Source organism: Hypanus sabinus, chromosome 9 (genome assembly GCF_030144855.1).
Source record: "Hypanus sabinus isolate sHypSab1 chromosome 9, sHypSab1.hap1, whole genome shotgun sequence".
NCBI lineage: Eukaryota > Metazoa > Chordata > Chondrichthyes > Myliobatiformes > Dasyatidae > Hypanus > Hypanus sabinus.
Genome location: NC_082714.1, coordinates 8,550,370 through 8,564,485, shown reverse-complemented (window position 1 = coordinate 8,564,485; position 14,116 = coordinate 8,550,370). Strand labels below are relative to the sequence as shown.

At 52.0% G+C, this 14,116-nt stretch overlaps 1 protein-coding gene across 2 annotated transcripts in view; it reads right to left on the bottom strand.

The window, feature by feature from the left end:
* The window catches only part of trrap (transformation/transcription domain-associated protein), a 336,919-nt gene that overhangs the window by 222,221 nt on the left and 100,582 nt on the right, over window positions 1-14,116 (bottom strand). For both annotated transcript variants that reach the window (XM_059979022.1, XM_059979023.1), the window contains one exon: window positions 12,867-13,028. In XM_059979022.1, coding sequence (XP_059835005.1) covers window positions 12,867-13,028 — 162 coding nt within the window. The remainder of the gene's footprint in view (window positions 1-12,866; window positions 13,029-14,116) is intronic.

The following is a 14,116-nucleotide window of genomic DNA, read 5'->3' as shown; positions in this document are numbered from 1 at the left end:
CATCAGAGGGGAGGTATGCCCTCTTCTCATTACTACCATCAGAGGGGAGGTGTGCCCTCTTCCCGTTACTACCATCAGAGGGGAGGTATGCCCTCTTCTCATTACTACCATCAGAGGGGAGGTGTGCCCTCTTCCCGTTACTACCATCAGAGGGGAGGTATGCCCTCTTCTCATTACTACCATCAGAGGGGAGGTATGCCTTCTCATTACTACCATCAGAGGGGAGGTATGCCCTCTTCTCGTTACTACCATCAGAGGGGAGGTATGCCTTCTCGTTACTACCATCAGAGGGGAGGTATGCCCTCTTCTCGTTACTACCATCAGAGGGGAGGTATGCCCTCTTCTCGTTACTACCATCAGAGGGGAGGTATGCCCTCTTCTCATTACTACCATCAGAGGGGAGGTATGCCCTCTTCTCATTACTACCATCAGAGGGGAGGTATGCCTTCTCGTTACTACCATCAGAGGGGAGGTATGCCCTCTTCCCGTTACTACCATCAGAGGGGAGGTGTGCCCTCTTCCCGTTACTACCATCAGAGGGGAGGTATGCCCTCTTCCCGTTACTACCATCAGAGGGGAGGTATGCCCTCTTCCCGTTACTACCATCAGAGGGGAGGTATGCCCTCTTCTCATTACTACCAGCAGAGGGGAGGTATGCCCTCTTCTCATTACTACCATCAGAGGGGAGGTGTGCCCTCTTCTCGTTACTACCATCAGAGGGGAGGGGTGCACTCTTCCCGTTACTACCATCAGAGGGGAGGCATGCCCTCTTCTCGTTACTACCATCAGAGGGGAGGTATGCCCTCTTCTCATTACTACCATCAGAGGGGAGGTATGCCCTCTTCTCGTTACTACCATCAGAGGGGAGGTGTGCCCTCTTCCCGTTACTACCATCAGAGGGGAGGTATGCCCTCTTCCCGTTACTACCATCAGAGGGGAGGTATGCCCTCTTCCCGTTACTACCATCAGAGGGGAGGTATGCCCTCTTCCCGTTACTACCATCAGAGGGGAGGTATGCCCTCTTCCCGTTACTACCATCAGAGGGGAGGTATGCCCTCTTCCCGTTACTACCATCAGAGGGGAGGTATGCCCTCTTCCCGTTACTACCATCAGAGGGGAGGTATGCCCTCTTCCCGTTACTACCATCAGAGGGGAGGTATGCCCTCTTCCCGTTACTACCATCAGAGGGGAGGTATGCCCTCTTCTCATTACTACCAGCAGAGGGGAGGTATGCCCTCTTCTCATTACTACCATCAGAGGGGAGGTATGCCTTCTCGTTACTACCATCAGAGGGGAGGTGTGCCCTCTTCTCATTACTACCATCAGAGGGGAGGTGTGCCCTCTTCTCGTTACTACCATCAGAGGGGAGGTGTGCCCTCTTCTCGTTACTACCATCAGAGGGGAGGTATGCCCTCTTCCCGTTACTACCATCAGAGGGGAGGTATGCCCTCTTCCCGTTACTACCATCAGAGGGGAGGTATGCCCTCTTCCCGTTACTACCATCAGAGGGGAGGTATGCCCTCTTCCCGTTACTACCATCAGAGGGGAGGTGTGCACTCTTCTCGTTACTACCATCAGAGGGGAGGTATGCCCTCTTCTCGTTACTACCATCAGAGGGGAGGTATGCCCTCTTCCCGTTACTACCATCAGAGGGGAGGTGTGCCTTCTCATTACTACCATCAGAGGGGAGGTATGCCCTCTTCTCGTTACTACCATCAGAGGGGAGGTATGCCCTCTTCTCGTTACTACCATCAGAGGGGAGGTATGCCCTCTTCTCATTACTACCATCAGAGGGGAGGTATGCCTTCTCGTTACTACCATCAGAGGGGAGGTGTGCCCTCTTCTCATTACTACCATCAGAGGGGAGGTGTGCCCTCTTCTCGTTACTACCATCAGAGGGGAGGTATGCCTTCTCATTACTACCATCAGAGGGGAGGTATGCCTTCTCATTACTACCATCAGAGGGGAGGTATGCCTTCTCGTTACTACCATCAGAGGGGAGGTATGCCCTCTTCCCGTTACTACCATCAGAGGGGAGGTATGCCCTCTTCTCGTTACTACCATCAGAGGGGAGGTATGCCCTCTTCCCGTTACTACCATCAGAGGGGAGGTATGCCTTCTCATTACTACCATCAGAGGGGAGGTATGCCCTCTTCTCGTTACTACCATCAGAGGGGAGGTATGCCTTCTCATTACTACCATCAGAGGGGAGGTATGCCCTCTTCTCGTTACTACCATCAGAGGGGAGGTATGCCCTCTTCTCGTTACTACCATCAGAGGGGAGGTATGCCCTCTTCTCATTACTACCATCAGAGGGGAGGTATGCCTTCTCGTTACTACCATCAGAGGGGAGGTGTGCACTCTTCTCATTACTACCATCAGAGGGGAGGTGTGCCCTCTTCTCGTTACTACCATCAGAGGGGAGGTGTGCCCTCTTCTCGTTACTACCATCAGAGGGGAGGTATGCCCTCTTCCCGTTACTACCATCAGAGGGGAGGTATGCCCTCTTCTCGTTACTACCATCAGAGGGGAGGTATGCCCTCTTCTCGTTACTACCATCAGAGGGGAGGTGTGCCCTCTTCCCGTTACTACCATCAGAGGGGAGGTATGCCCTCTTCCCGTTACTACCAACAGAGGGGAGGTATGCCCTCTTCTCATTACTACCATCAGAGGGGAGGTGTGCCCTCTTCTCGTTTCTACCATCAGAGGGGAGGTATGCCCTCTTCCCGTTACTACCATCAGAGGGGAGGTATGCCCTCTTCTCGTTACTACCATCAGAGGGGAGGTATGCCCTCTTCTCGTTACTACCATCAGAGGGGAGGTGTGCCCTCTTCCCGTTACTACCATCAGAGGGGAGGTATGCCCTCTTCCCGTTACTACCAACAGAGGGGAGGTATGCCCTCTTCCCGTTACTACCAACAGAGGGGAGGTATGCCCTCTTCCCGTTACTACCATCAGAGGGGTGGTATGCCCTCTTCTCGTTACTACCATCAGAGGGGAGGTATGCCCTCTTCTCATTACTACCATCAGAGGGGAGGTGTGCACTCTTCTCATTACTACCATCAGAGGGGAGGTATGCCTTCTCATTACTACCATCAGAGGGGAGGTATGCCCTCTTCTCGTTACTACCATCAGAGGGGAGGTATGCCCTCTTCCCGTTACTACCATCAGAGGGGAGGTGTGCCCTCTTCTCGTTACTACCATCAGAGGGGAGGTGTGCCCTCTTCCCGTTACTACCATCAGAGGGGAGGTATGCCCTCTTCCTGTTACTACCATCAGAGGGGAGGTATGCCCTCTTCCCGTTACTACCATCAGAGGGGAGGTGTGCCCTCTTCCCGTTACTACCATCAGAGGGGAGGTGTGCCCTCTTCCCGTTACTACCATCAGAGGGGAGGTATGCCCTCTTCTCGTTACTACCAGCAGAGGGGAGGTATGCCCTCTTCTCGTTACTACCATCAGAGGGGAGGTGTGCACTCTTCCCGTTACTACCATCAGAGGGGAGGCATGCCCTCTTCTCGTTACTACCATCAGAGGGGAGGTATGCCCTCTTCTCATTACTACCATCAGAGGGGAGGTATGCCCTCTTCCCGTTACTACCATCAGAGGGGAGGTATGCCCTCTTCTCATTACTACCAGCAGAGGGGAGGTATGCCCTCTTCTCATTACTACCATCAGAGGGGAGGTATGCCTTCTCGTTACTACCATCAGAGGGGAGGTGTGCCCTCTTCTCATTACTACCATCAGAGGGGAGGTGTGCCCTCTTCTCGTTACTACCATCAGAGGGGAGGTATGCCCTCTTCTCATTACTACCATCAGAGGGGAGGTATGCCTTCTCGTTACTACCATCAGAGGGGAGGTGTGCCCTCTTCTCATTACTACCATCAGAGGGGAGGTGTGCCCTCTTCTCGTTACTACCATCAGAGGGGAGGTATGCCCTCTTCTCGTTACTACCATCAGAGGGGAGGTATGCCCTCTTCTCGTTACTACCATCAGAGGGGAGGTATGCCCTCTTCTCGTTACTACCATCAGAGGGGAGGTATGCCCTCTTCTCGTTACTACCATCAGAGGGGAGGTGTGCCCTCTTCTCGTTACTACCATCAGAGGGGAGGTATGCCCTCTTCCCGTTACTACCATCAGAGGGGAGGTATGCCCTCTTCCCGTTACTACCATCAGAGGGGAGGTGTGCCCTCTTCCCGTTACTACCATCAGAGGGGAGGTATGCCCTCTTCCCGTTACTACCATCAGAGGGGAGGTATGCCCACTTCCCGTTACTACCATCAGAGGGGAGGTATGCCCTCTTCCCGTTACTACCATCAGAGGGGAGGTATGCCCTCTTCCCGTTACTACCATCAGAGGGGAGGTATGCCCTCTTCCCGTTACTACCATCAGAGGGGAGGTATGCCCTCTTCCCGTTACTACCATCAGAGGGGAGGTATGCCCTCTTCCCGTTACTACCATCAGAGGGGAGGTATGCCCTCTTCTCGTTACTACCATCAGAGGGGAGGTATGCCCTCTTCTCATTACTACCATCAGAGGGGAGGTGTGCACTCTTCTCATTACTACCATCAGAGGGGAGGTATGCCTTCTCATTACTACCATCAGAGGGGAGGTATGCCCTCTTCTCGTTACTACCATCAGAGGGGAGGTATGCCCTCTTCCCGTTACTACCATCAGAGGGGAGGTATGCCCTCTTCTCATTACTACCAGCAGAGGGGAGGTATGCCCTCTTCTCATTACTACCATCAGAGGGGAGGTGTGCCCTCTTCTCGTTACTACCATCAGAGGGGAGGTATGCCCTCTTCTCGTTACTACCATCAGAGGGGAGGTATGCCCTCTTCTCATTACTACCATCAGAGGGGAGGTATGCCTTCTCGTTACTACCATCAGAGGGGAGGTATGCCCTCTTCTCATTACCACCATCAGAGGGGAGGTATGCCCTCTTCTCATTACTACCATCAGAGGGGAGGTGTGCCCTCTTCTCATTACTACCATCAGAGGGGAGGTATGCCCTCTTCTCGTTACTACCATCAGAGGGGAGGTGTGCCCTCTTCTCGTTACCACCATCAGAGGGGAGGTATGCCCTCTTCCCGTTACTACCATCAGAGGGGAGGTATGCCCTCTTCCCGTTACTACCATCAGAGGGGAGGTGTGCCCTCTTCTCGTTACTACCATCAGAGGGGAGGTATGCCCTCTTCCCGTTACTACCATCAGAGGGGAGGTGTGCCTTCTCATTACTACCATCAGAGGGGAGGTATGCCCTCTTCCCGTTACTACCATCAGAGGGGAGGTATGCCCTCTTCCCGTTACTACCATCAGAGGGGAGGTATGCCCTCTTCTCATTACTACCAGCAGAGGGGAGGTATGCCCTCTTCTCGTTACTACCATCAGAGGGGAGGTATGCCCTCTTCTCGTTACTACCATCAGAGGGGAGGTATGCCCTCTTCTCATTACTACCATCAGAGGGGAGGTATGCCCTCTTCTCGTTACTACCATCAGAGGGGAGGTATGCCCTCTTCTCATTACTACCATCAGAGGGGAGGTATGCCTTCTCATTACTACCATCAGAGGGGAGGTATGCCCTCTTCTCGTTACTACCATCAGAGGGGAGGTATGCCCTCTTCTCGTTACTACCATCAGAGGGGAGGTATGCCCTCTTCTCGTTACTACCATCAGAGGGGAGGTGTGCCCTCTTCTCATTACTACCATCAGAGGGGAGGTGTGCCCTCTTCTCGTTACTACCATCAGAGGGGAGGTATGCCCTCTTCCCGTTACTACCATCAGAGGGGAGGTATGCCCTCTTCTCATTACTACCATCAGAGGGGAGGTGTGCCCTCTTCTCGTTACTACCATCAGAGGGGAGGTATGCCCTCTTCCCGTTACTACCATCAGAGGGGAGGTATGCCCTCTTCTCGTTACTACCATCAGAGGGGAGGTATGCCCTCTTCTCGTTACTACCATCAGAGGGGAGGTGTGCCCTCTTCCCGTTACTACCATCAGAGGGGAGGTATGCCCTCTTCCCGTTACTACCAACAGAGGGGAGGTATGCCCTCTTCTCGTTACTACCATCAGAGGGGAGGTGTGCCCTCTTCCCGTTACTACCATCAGAGGGGAGGTGTGCCCTCTTCCCGTTACTACCATCAGAGGGGAGGTATGCCCTCTTCCCGTTACTACCATCAGAGGGGAGGTATGCCCTCTTCCCGTTACTACCATCAGAGGGGAGGTATGCCCTCTTCTCGTTACTACCATCAGAGGGGAGGTATGCCCTCTTCTCATTACTACCATCAGAGGGGAGGTGTGCCCTCTTCTCATTACTACCATCAGAGGGGAGGTGTGCCCTCTTCTCATTACTACCATCAGAGGGGAGGTGTGCCCTCTTCTCATTACTACCATCAGAGGGGAGGTGTGCCCTCTTCTCGTTACTACCATCAGAGGGGAGGTATGCCCTCTTCTCGTTACTACCATCAGAGGGGAGGTGTGCCCTCTTCTCGTTACTACCATCAGAGGGGAGGTATGCCCTCTTCCTGTTACTACCATCAGAGGGGAGGTATGCCCTCTTCCCGTTACTACCATCAGAGGGGAGGTATGCCCTCTTCTCGTTACTACCATCAGAGGGGAGGTGTGCCCTCTTCTCGTTACTACCATCAGAGGGGAGGTGTGCCCTCTTCCCGTTACTACCATCAGAGGGGAGGTATGCCCTCTTCCTGTTACTACCATCAGAGGGGAGGTATGCCCTCTTCCCGTTACTACCATCAGAGGGGAGGTATGCCCTCTTCTCATTACTACCATCAGAGGGGAGGTATGCCCTCTTCTCGTTACTACCATCAGAGGGGAGGTGTGCACTCTTCCCGTTACTACCATCAGAGGGGAGGTATGCCCTCTTCTCATTACTACCATCAGAGGGGAGGTATGCCCTCTTCCCGTTACTACCATCAGAGGGGAGGTATGCCCTCTTCTCATTACTACCATCAGAGGGGAGGTATGCCCTCTTCTCATTACTACCATCAGAGGGGAGGTATGCCTTCTCGTTACTACCATCAGAGGGGAGGTGTGCCCTCTTCTCATTACTACCATCAGAGGGGAGGTGTGCCCTCTTCTCATTACTACCATCAGAGGGGTGGTGTGCCCTCTTCTCGTTACTACCATCAGAGGGGAGGTATGCCCTCTTCCCGTTACTACCATCAGAGGGGAGGTATGCCCTCTTCCCGTTACTACCATCAGAGGGGAGGTATGCCCTCTTCCCGTTACTACCATCAGAGGGGAGGTATGCCCTCTTCCCGTTACTACCATCAGAGGGGAGGTGTGCCCTCTTCCCGTTACTACCATCAGAGGGGAGGTATGCCCTCTTCTCGTTACTACCATCAGAGGGGAGGTATGCCCTCTTCTCGTTACTACCATCAGAGGGGAGGTATGCCCTCTTCCCGTTACTACCATCAGAGGGGAGGTATGCCCTCTTCCCGTTACTACCATCAGAGGGGAGGTATGCCCTCTTCTCATTACCACCATCAGAGGGGAGGTATGCCCTCTTCTCATTACTACCATCAGAGGGGAGGTGTGCCCTCTTCTCGTTACTACCATCAGAGGGGAGGTATGCCCTCTTCTCGTTACTACCATCAGAGGGGAGGTATGCCTTCTCGTTACTACCATCAGAGGGGAGGTATGCCCTCTTCTCATTACTACCATCAGAGGGGAGGTGTGCCCTCTTCTCGTTACTACCATCAGAGGGGAGGTATGCCCTCTTCTCGTTACTACCATCAGAGGGGAGGTATGCCCTCTTCTCATTACTACCATCAGAGGGGAGGTATGCCTTCTCGTTACTACCATCAGAGGGGAGGTATGCCCTCTTCTCGTTACTACCATCAGAGGGGAGGTATGCCTTCTCGTTACTACCATCAGAGGGGAGGTATGCCCTCTTCTCATTACCACCATCAGAGGGGAGGTATGCCCTCTTCTCATTACTACCATCAGAGGGGAGGTATGCCCTCTTCCCGTTACTACCATCAGAGGAGAGGTGTGCCCTCTTCCCGTTACTACCATCAGAGGAGAGGTGTGCCCTCTTCTCGTTACTACCTTCAGAGGGATGCCCTCTTCTCGTTACTACCATCAGAGGGGAGGTATGCCCTCTTCCCGTTACTACCATCAGAGGAGAGGTGTGCCCTCTTCCCGTTACTACCATCAGAGGAGAGGTGTGCCCTCTTCTCGTTACTACCTTCAGAGGGATGCCCTCTTCCCGTTACTACCATCAGAGGGGAGGTATGCCCTCTTCTCGTTACTACCGAGGGGAGGTATGCCCTCTTCCCGTTACTACCATCAGAGGGGAGGTATGCCCTCTTCTCGTTACTACCATCAGAGGGGAGGTATGCCCTCTTCTCGTTACTACCATCAGAGGGGAGGTATGCCCTCTTCTCATTACTACCATCAGAGGGGAGGTATGCCTTCTCGTTACTACCATCAGAGGGGAGGTATGCCCTCTTCTCATTACCACCATCAGAGGGGAGGTATGCCCTCTTCTCGTTACTACCATCAGAGGGGAGGTATGCCCTCTTCTCGTTACTACCATCAGAGGGGAGGTATGCCCTCTTCTCGTTACTACCATCAGAGGGGAGGTATGCCCTCTTCTCATTACCACCATCAGAGGGGAGGTATGCCCTCTTCTCGTTACTACCATCAGAGGGGAGGTATGCCTTCTCGTTACTACCATCAGAGGGGAGGTATGCCCTCTTCTCATTACCACCATCAGAGGGGAGGTATGCCCTCTTCTCATTACTACCATCAGAGGGGAGGTATGCCCTCTTCCCGTTACTACCATCAGAGGAGAGGTATGCCCTCTTCTCGTTACTACCATCAGAGGAGAGGTGTGCCCTCTTCCCGTTACTACCATCAGAGGAGAGGTGTGCCCTCTTCTCGTTACTACCTTCAGAGGGATGCCCTCTTCTCGTTACTACCATCAGAGGGGAGGTATGCCCTCTTCCCGTTACTACCATCAGAGGAGAGGTGTGCCCTCTTCCCGTTACTACCATCAGAGGAGAGGTGTGCCCTCTTCTCGTTACTACCTTCAGAGGGATGCCCTCTTCCCGTTACTACCATCAGAGGGGAGGTATGCCCTCTTCTCGTTACTACCATCAGAGGGGAGGTATGCCCTCTTCCCGTTACTACCATCAGAGGGGAGGTATGCCCTCTTCTCATTACCACCATCAGAGGGGAGGTATGCCCTCTTCTTGTTACTACCATCAGAGTGGAGGTATGCCCTCTTCTCGTTACTACCATCAGAGGGGAGGTATGCCTTCTCATTACTACCATCAGAGGGGAGGTATGCCTTCTCATTACTACCATCAGAGGGGAGGTATGCCTTCTCGTTACTACCATCAGAGGGGAGGTATGCCTTCTCATTACTACCATCAGAGGGGAGGTATGCCTTCTCATTACTACCATCAGAAGGGAGGTATGCCCTCTTCTCGTTACTACCATCAGAGGGGAGGTATGCCCTCTTCTCGTTACTACCATCAGAGGGGAGGTATGCCCTCTTCTCATTACTACCATCAGAGGGGAGGTATGCCTTCTCGTTACTACCATCAGAGGGGAGGTATGCCCTCTTCTCATTACTACCATCAGAGGGGAGGTGTGCCCTCTTCTCGTTACTACCATCAGAGGGGAGGTGTGCCCTCTTCTCGTTACCACCATCAGAGGGGAGGTATGCCCTCTTCCCGTTACTACCATCAGAGGGGAGGTATGCCCTCTTCCCGTTACTACCATCAGAGGGGAGGTGTGCCTTCTCATTACTACCATCAGAGGGGAGGTATGCCCTCTTCCCGTTACTACCATCAGAGGGGAGGTATGCCTTCTCATTACTACCATCAGAGGGGAGGTGTGCACTCTTCTCGTTACTACCATCAGAGGGGAGGTATGCCCTCTTCTCGTTACTACCATCAGAGGGGAGGTATGCCCTCTTCTCATTACTACCATCAGAGGGGAGGTATGCCCTCTTCTCATTACTACCATCAGAGGGGAGGTGTGCCCTCTTCCCGTTACTACCATCAGAGGGGAGGTATGCACTCTTCTCATTACTACCATCAGAGGGGAGGTGTGCCCTCTTCCCGTTACTACCATCAGAGGGGAGGTATGCCCTCTTCTCATTACTACCATCAGAGGGGAGGTGTGCCCTCTTCCCGTTACTACCATCAGAGGGGAGGTATGCACTCTTCTCATTACTACCATCAGAGGGGAGGTGTGCCCTCTTCTCGTTACTACCATCAGAGGGGAGGTGTGCCCTCTTCCCGTTACTACCATCAGAGGGGAGGTGTGCCCTCTTCCCGTTACTACCATCAGAGGGGAGGTATGCACTCTTCTCATTACTACCATCAGAGGGGAGGTATGCCTTCTCGTTACTACCATCAGAGGGGAGGTATGCCCTCTTCCCGTTACTACCATCAGAGGGGAGGTATGCCCTCTTCTCGTTACTACCATCAGAGGGGAGGTATGCCCTCTTCTCGTTACTACCATCAGAGGGGAGGTATGCCCTCTTCTCATTACTACCATCAGAGGGGAGGTATGCCCTCTTCCCGTTACTACCATCAGAGGGGAGGTGTGCCCTCTTCCCGTTACTACCATCAGAGGGGAGGTATGCCCTCTTCTCGTTACTACCATCAGAGGGGAGGTATGCCCTCTTCCCGTTACTACCATCAGAGGGGAGGTGTGCCCTCTTCCCGTTACTACCATCAGAGGGGAGGTATGCCCTCTTCCCGTTACTACCATCAGAGGGGAGGTATGCCCTCTTCCCGTTACTACCATCAGAGGGGAGGTATGCCTTCTCATTACTACCATCAGAGGGGAGGTATGCCCTCTTCTCGTTACTACCATCAGAGGGGAGGTATGCCCTCTTCTCGTTACTACCATCAGAGGGGAGGTATGCCCTCTTCCCGTTACTACCATCAGAGGGGAGGTATGCCTTCTCGTTACTACCATCAGAGGGGAGGTATGCCCTCTTCCCGTTACTACCATCAGAGGGGAGGTATGCCCTCTTCTCGTTACTACCATCAGAGGGGAGGTATGCCCTCTTCCCGTTACTACCATCAGAGGGGAGGTATGCCCTCTTCTCGTTACTACCATCAGAGGGGAGGTATGCCCTCTTCCCGTTACTACCATCAGAGGGGAGGTATGCCTTCTCGTTACTACCATCAGAGGGGAGGTATGCCTTCTCGTTACTACCATCAGAGGGGAGGTATGCCTTCTCATTACTACCATCAGAGGGGAGGTATGCCTTCTCATTACTACCATCAGAGGGGAGGTATGCCCTCTTCCCGTTACTACCATCAGAGGGGAGGTATGCCCTCTTCTCGTTACTACCATCAGAGGGGAGGTATGCCCTCTTCTCATTACTACCATCAGAGGGGAGGTATGCCCTCTTCCCGTTACTACCATCAGAGGGGAGGTGTGCCCTCTTCTCATTACTACCATCAGAGGGGAGGTATGCCCTCTTCTCATTACTACCATCAGAGGGGAGGTGTGCACTCTTCTCATTACTACCATCAGAGGGGAGGTATGCCTTCTCATTACTACCATCAGAGGGGAGGTATGCCCTCTTCCCGTTACTACCATCAGAGGGGAGGTATGCCCTCTTCTCGTTACTACCATCAGAGGGGAGGTATGCCCTCTTCTCATTACTACCATCAGAGGGGAGGTATGCCCTCTTCCCGTTACTACCATCAGAGGGGAGGTGTGCCCTCTTCTCATTACTACCATCAGAGGGGAGGTATGCCCTCTTCTCATTACTACCATCAGAGGGGAGGTGTGCACTCTTCTCATTACTACCATCAGAGGGGAGGTATGCCCTCTTCTCATTACTACCATCAGAGGGGAGGTATGCCTTCTCATTACTACCATCAGAGGGGAGGTATGCCCTCTTCTCGTTACTACCATCAGAGGGGAGGTATGCCTTCTCGTTACTACCATCAGAGGGGAGGTATGCCCTCTTCTCGTTACTACCATCAGAGGGGAGGTGTGCCCTCTTCTCGTTACTACCATCAGAGGGGAGGTGTGCCCTCTTCCCGTTACTACCATCAGAGGGGAGGTATGCCCTCTTCCCGTTACTACCATCAGAGGGGAGGTATGCCCTCTTCCCGTTACTACCATCAGAGGGGAGGTATGCCCTCTTCCCGTTACTACCATCAGAGGGGAGGTATGCCCTCTTCCCGTTACTACCATCAGAGGGGAGGTATGCCCTCTTCTCGTTACTACCATCAGAGGGGAGGTATGCACTCTTCTCGTTACTACCATCAGAGGGGAGGTATGCACTCAGTGCTTTAAGACAGCTAATTCCCCACCACAATCAGCTTTCTAAATGAACAATGAACCCATGAACACTACCTCACTATGGTTTGTTCTTTAAGAACAACTTATTGAGCACTTTTCATTCAGGTAGTGTAGTTCAAAGTGCTTTACAAAATGGGATAAAGTGCAAACATGAAAATAAAATTAAAAATAAAAATAAACATGAAAATAAAAGACAAAAAGATATTAGTTAAAAGCAAGATTAAATAAATATGTTTTGAGCTGGTGTTTAGAAAGTGTCAGCTGCGTCTGCATCCCCTATAGTTCTAGATATTGAATTCCACAGTTTAGGAGCGCTGTTCAAAAAAGCTGACCTGCCAATTAGCTTTTGAGAAAGTATTGAAATTAAAGAGACCAGCAGAACACCTGAGAGCGCGAGCAGAATAATAAAATGAAAATGATTCTGTGATGTACTCATTTCTACTACTTTGTAGTAATAAGTTCAAATTTGAATAAATATGATAGAAGACCAGAAGATCAATGCAGCAAAAATACCTAAAAGCTAATCTAGATTAGCAGTACATCTGGGCAGATTCGTTCACCTTAATGGCTTGGAACTGGAGATCTAAGCGAATGTTACTGGTACTGGGAGAGCCGGGCCTGACCGCAGCTTGAGCTCCAGGGAACAGCAGGTTGACAAAGCGTCCAGGTGTGGCTGCAAGTACGTCACGCAGCGGCTTCGCATCCTTGTGCTTGAGGAAGCTCTGCAAACAGTGAACATGATAAGGAGTCAGAGAAGATTCACTTGCTTTGACCCATGAACATCGAAACATACAGTGAAACACAGTACAAAAACGTGCCGGGAGCAGCCTGCAAGTGTCCCCAGGCTTCCAGAACAAATGTAGCATGTTCGCCATTTATTAACATTTGCTATCCTGTACATCTATGAGAGGAAACCAGAGCACCCAGAGAAAATACAGAGGCCACTTACAGTCAGTGGCAGGAACTGAACTCCATCCTTACAGCTGGCACAGTGAAATTTGTACTAAACACTACACTACCATGCTGCCCGTGTTTCCACTTTCAGGGTGCTATGGGCTTGACCAGAATGATCTCTGAGTAAATGTCACCTTCTGGAGGTCACCAACTGGAATTCTTTATTTTATTTTTATTTAGTGATACATCATGGTAACAGGCCCTTGTAGCCCGAGCTTGAGCTCCCAATTAATCTACTAACCCACATGCTGCTGGACGAAACCAGAGCAAAGCCACGCAGTCACAGTGTAAAAGTACAAACTCCTTACGAACAGTGGCGGAACTGCTGGAACGATAATAGCGTTACACTAACCACTAAGGTACCAAGCCAGGCATACACTCATTAGTTTTAAAATGCTGTACTGGTAACCGGCATCCAGTAATTAGTGCGGAGTGCTGCCGGGACCCCAGCTCTTCACACACTACATCAACAATTTGGATGAGGGAGCAGGTGGAATATATCCAGGTTTACTGATGAAACAAGGCAGCAGGCAATGTGGGCTGTGAGGAGGAACGGAGAAGCTTCAGCAGGAGAGGCAACAGTTAAGAGAATAGGTAAAGGCACATCAGATGGAATTGGCTTATTGAAAGGCATAGATAAAGCAGACACGGACAATCTCAAACCAAAGAGCACAGCCTCAGAATAGAGGGATGTCCCTTTATAACAGATATGAACAGGACTTTCTTTAGCCAGAAGGTAGTGAACCTGTAGAATTCACTGCCACAGATGGCAGTGGAGGCCAAGCCATTGGGTATATTTAAAGCAGAGTTTGATGGGTTCTTGATTAGTCAGGGAGTCAAAGGTTACGGGAAAGGG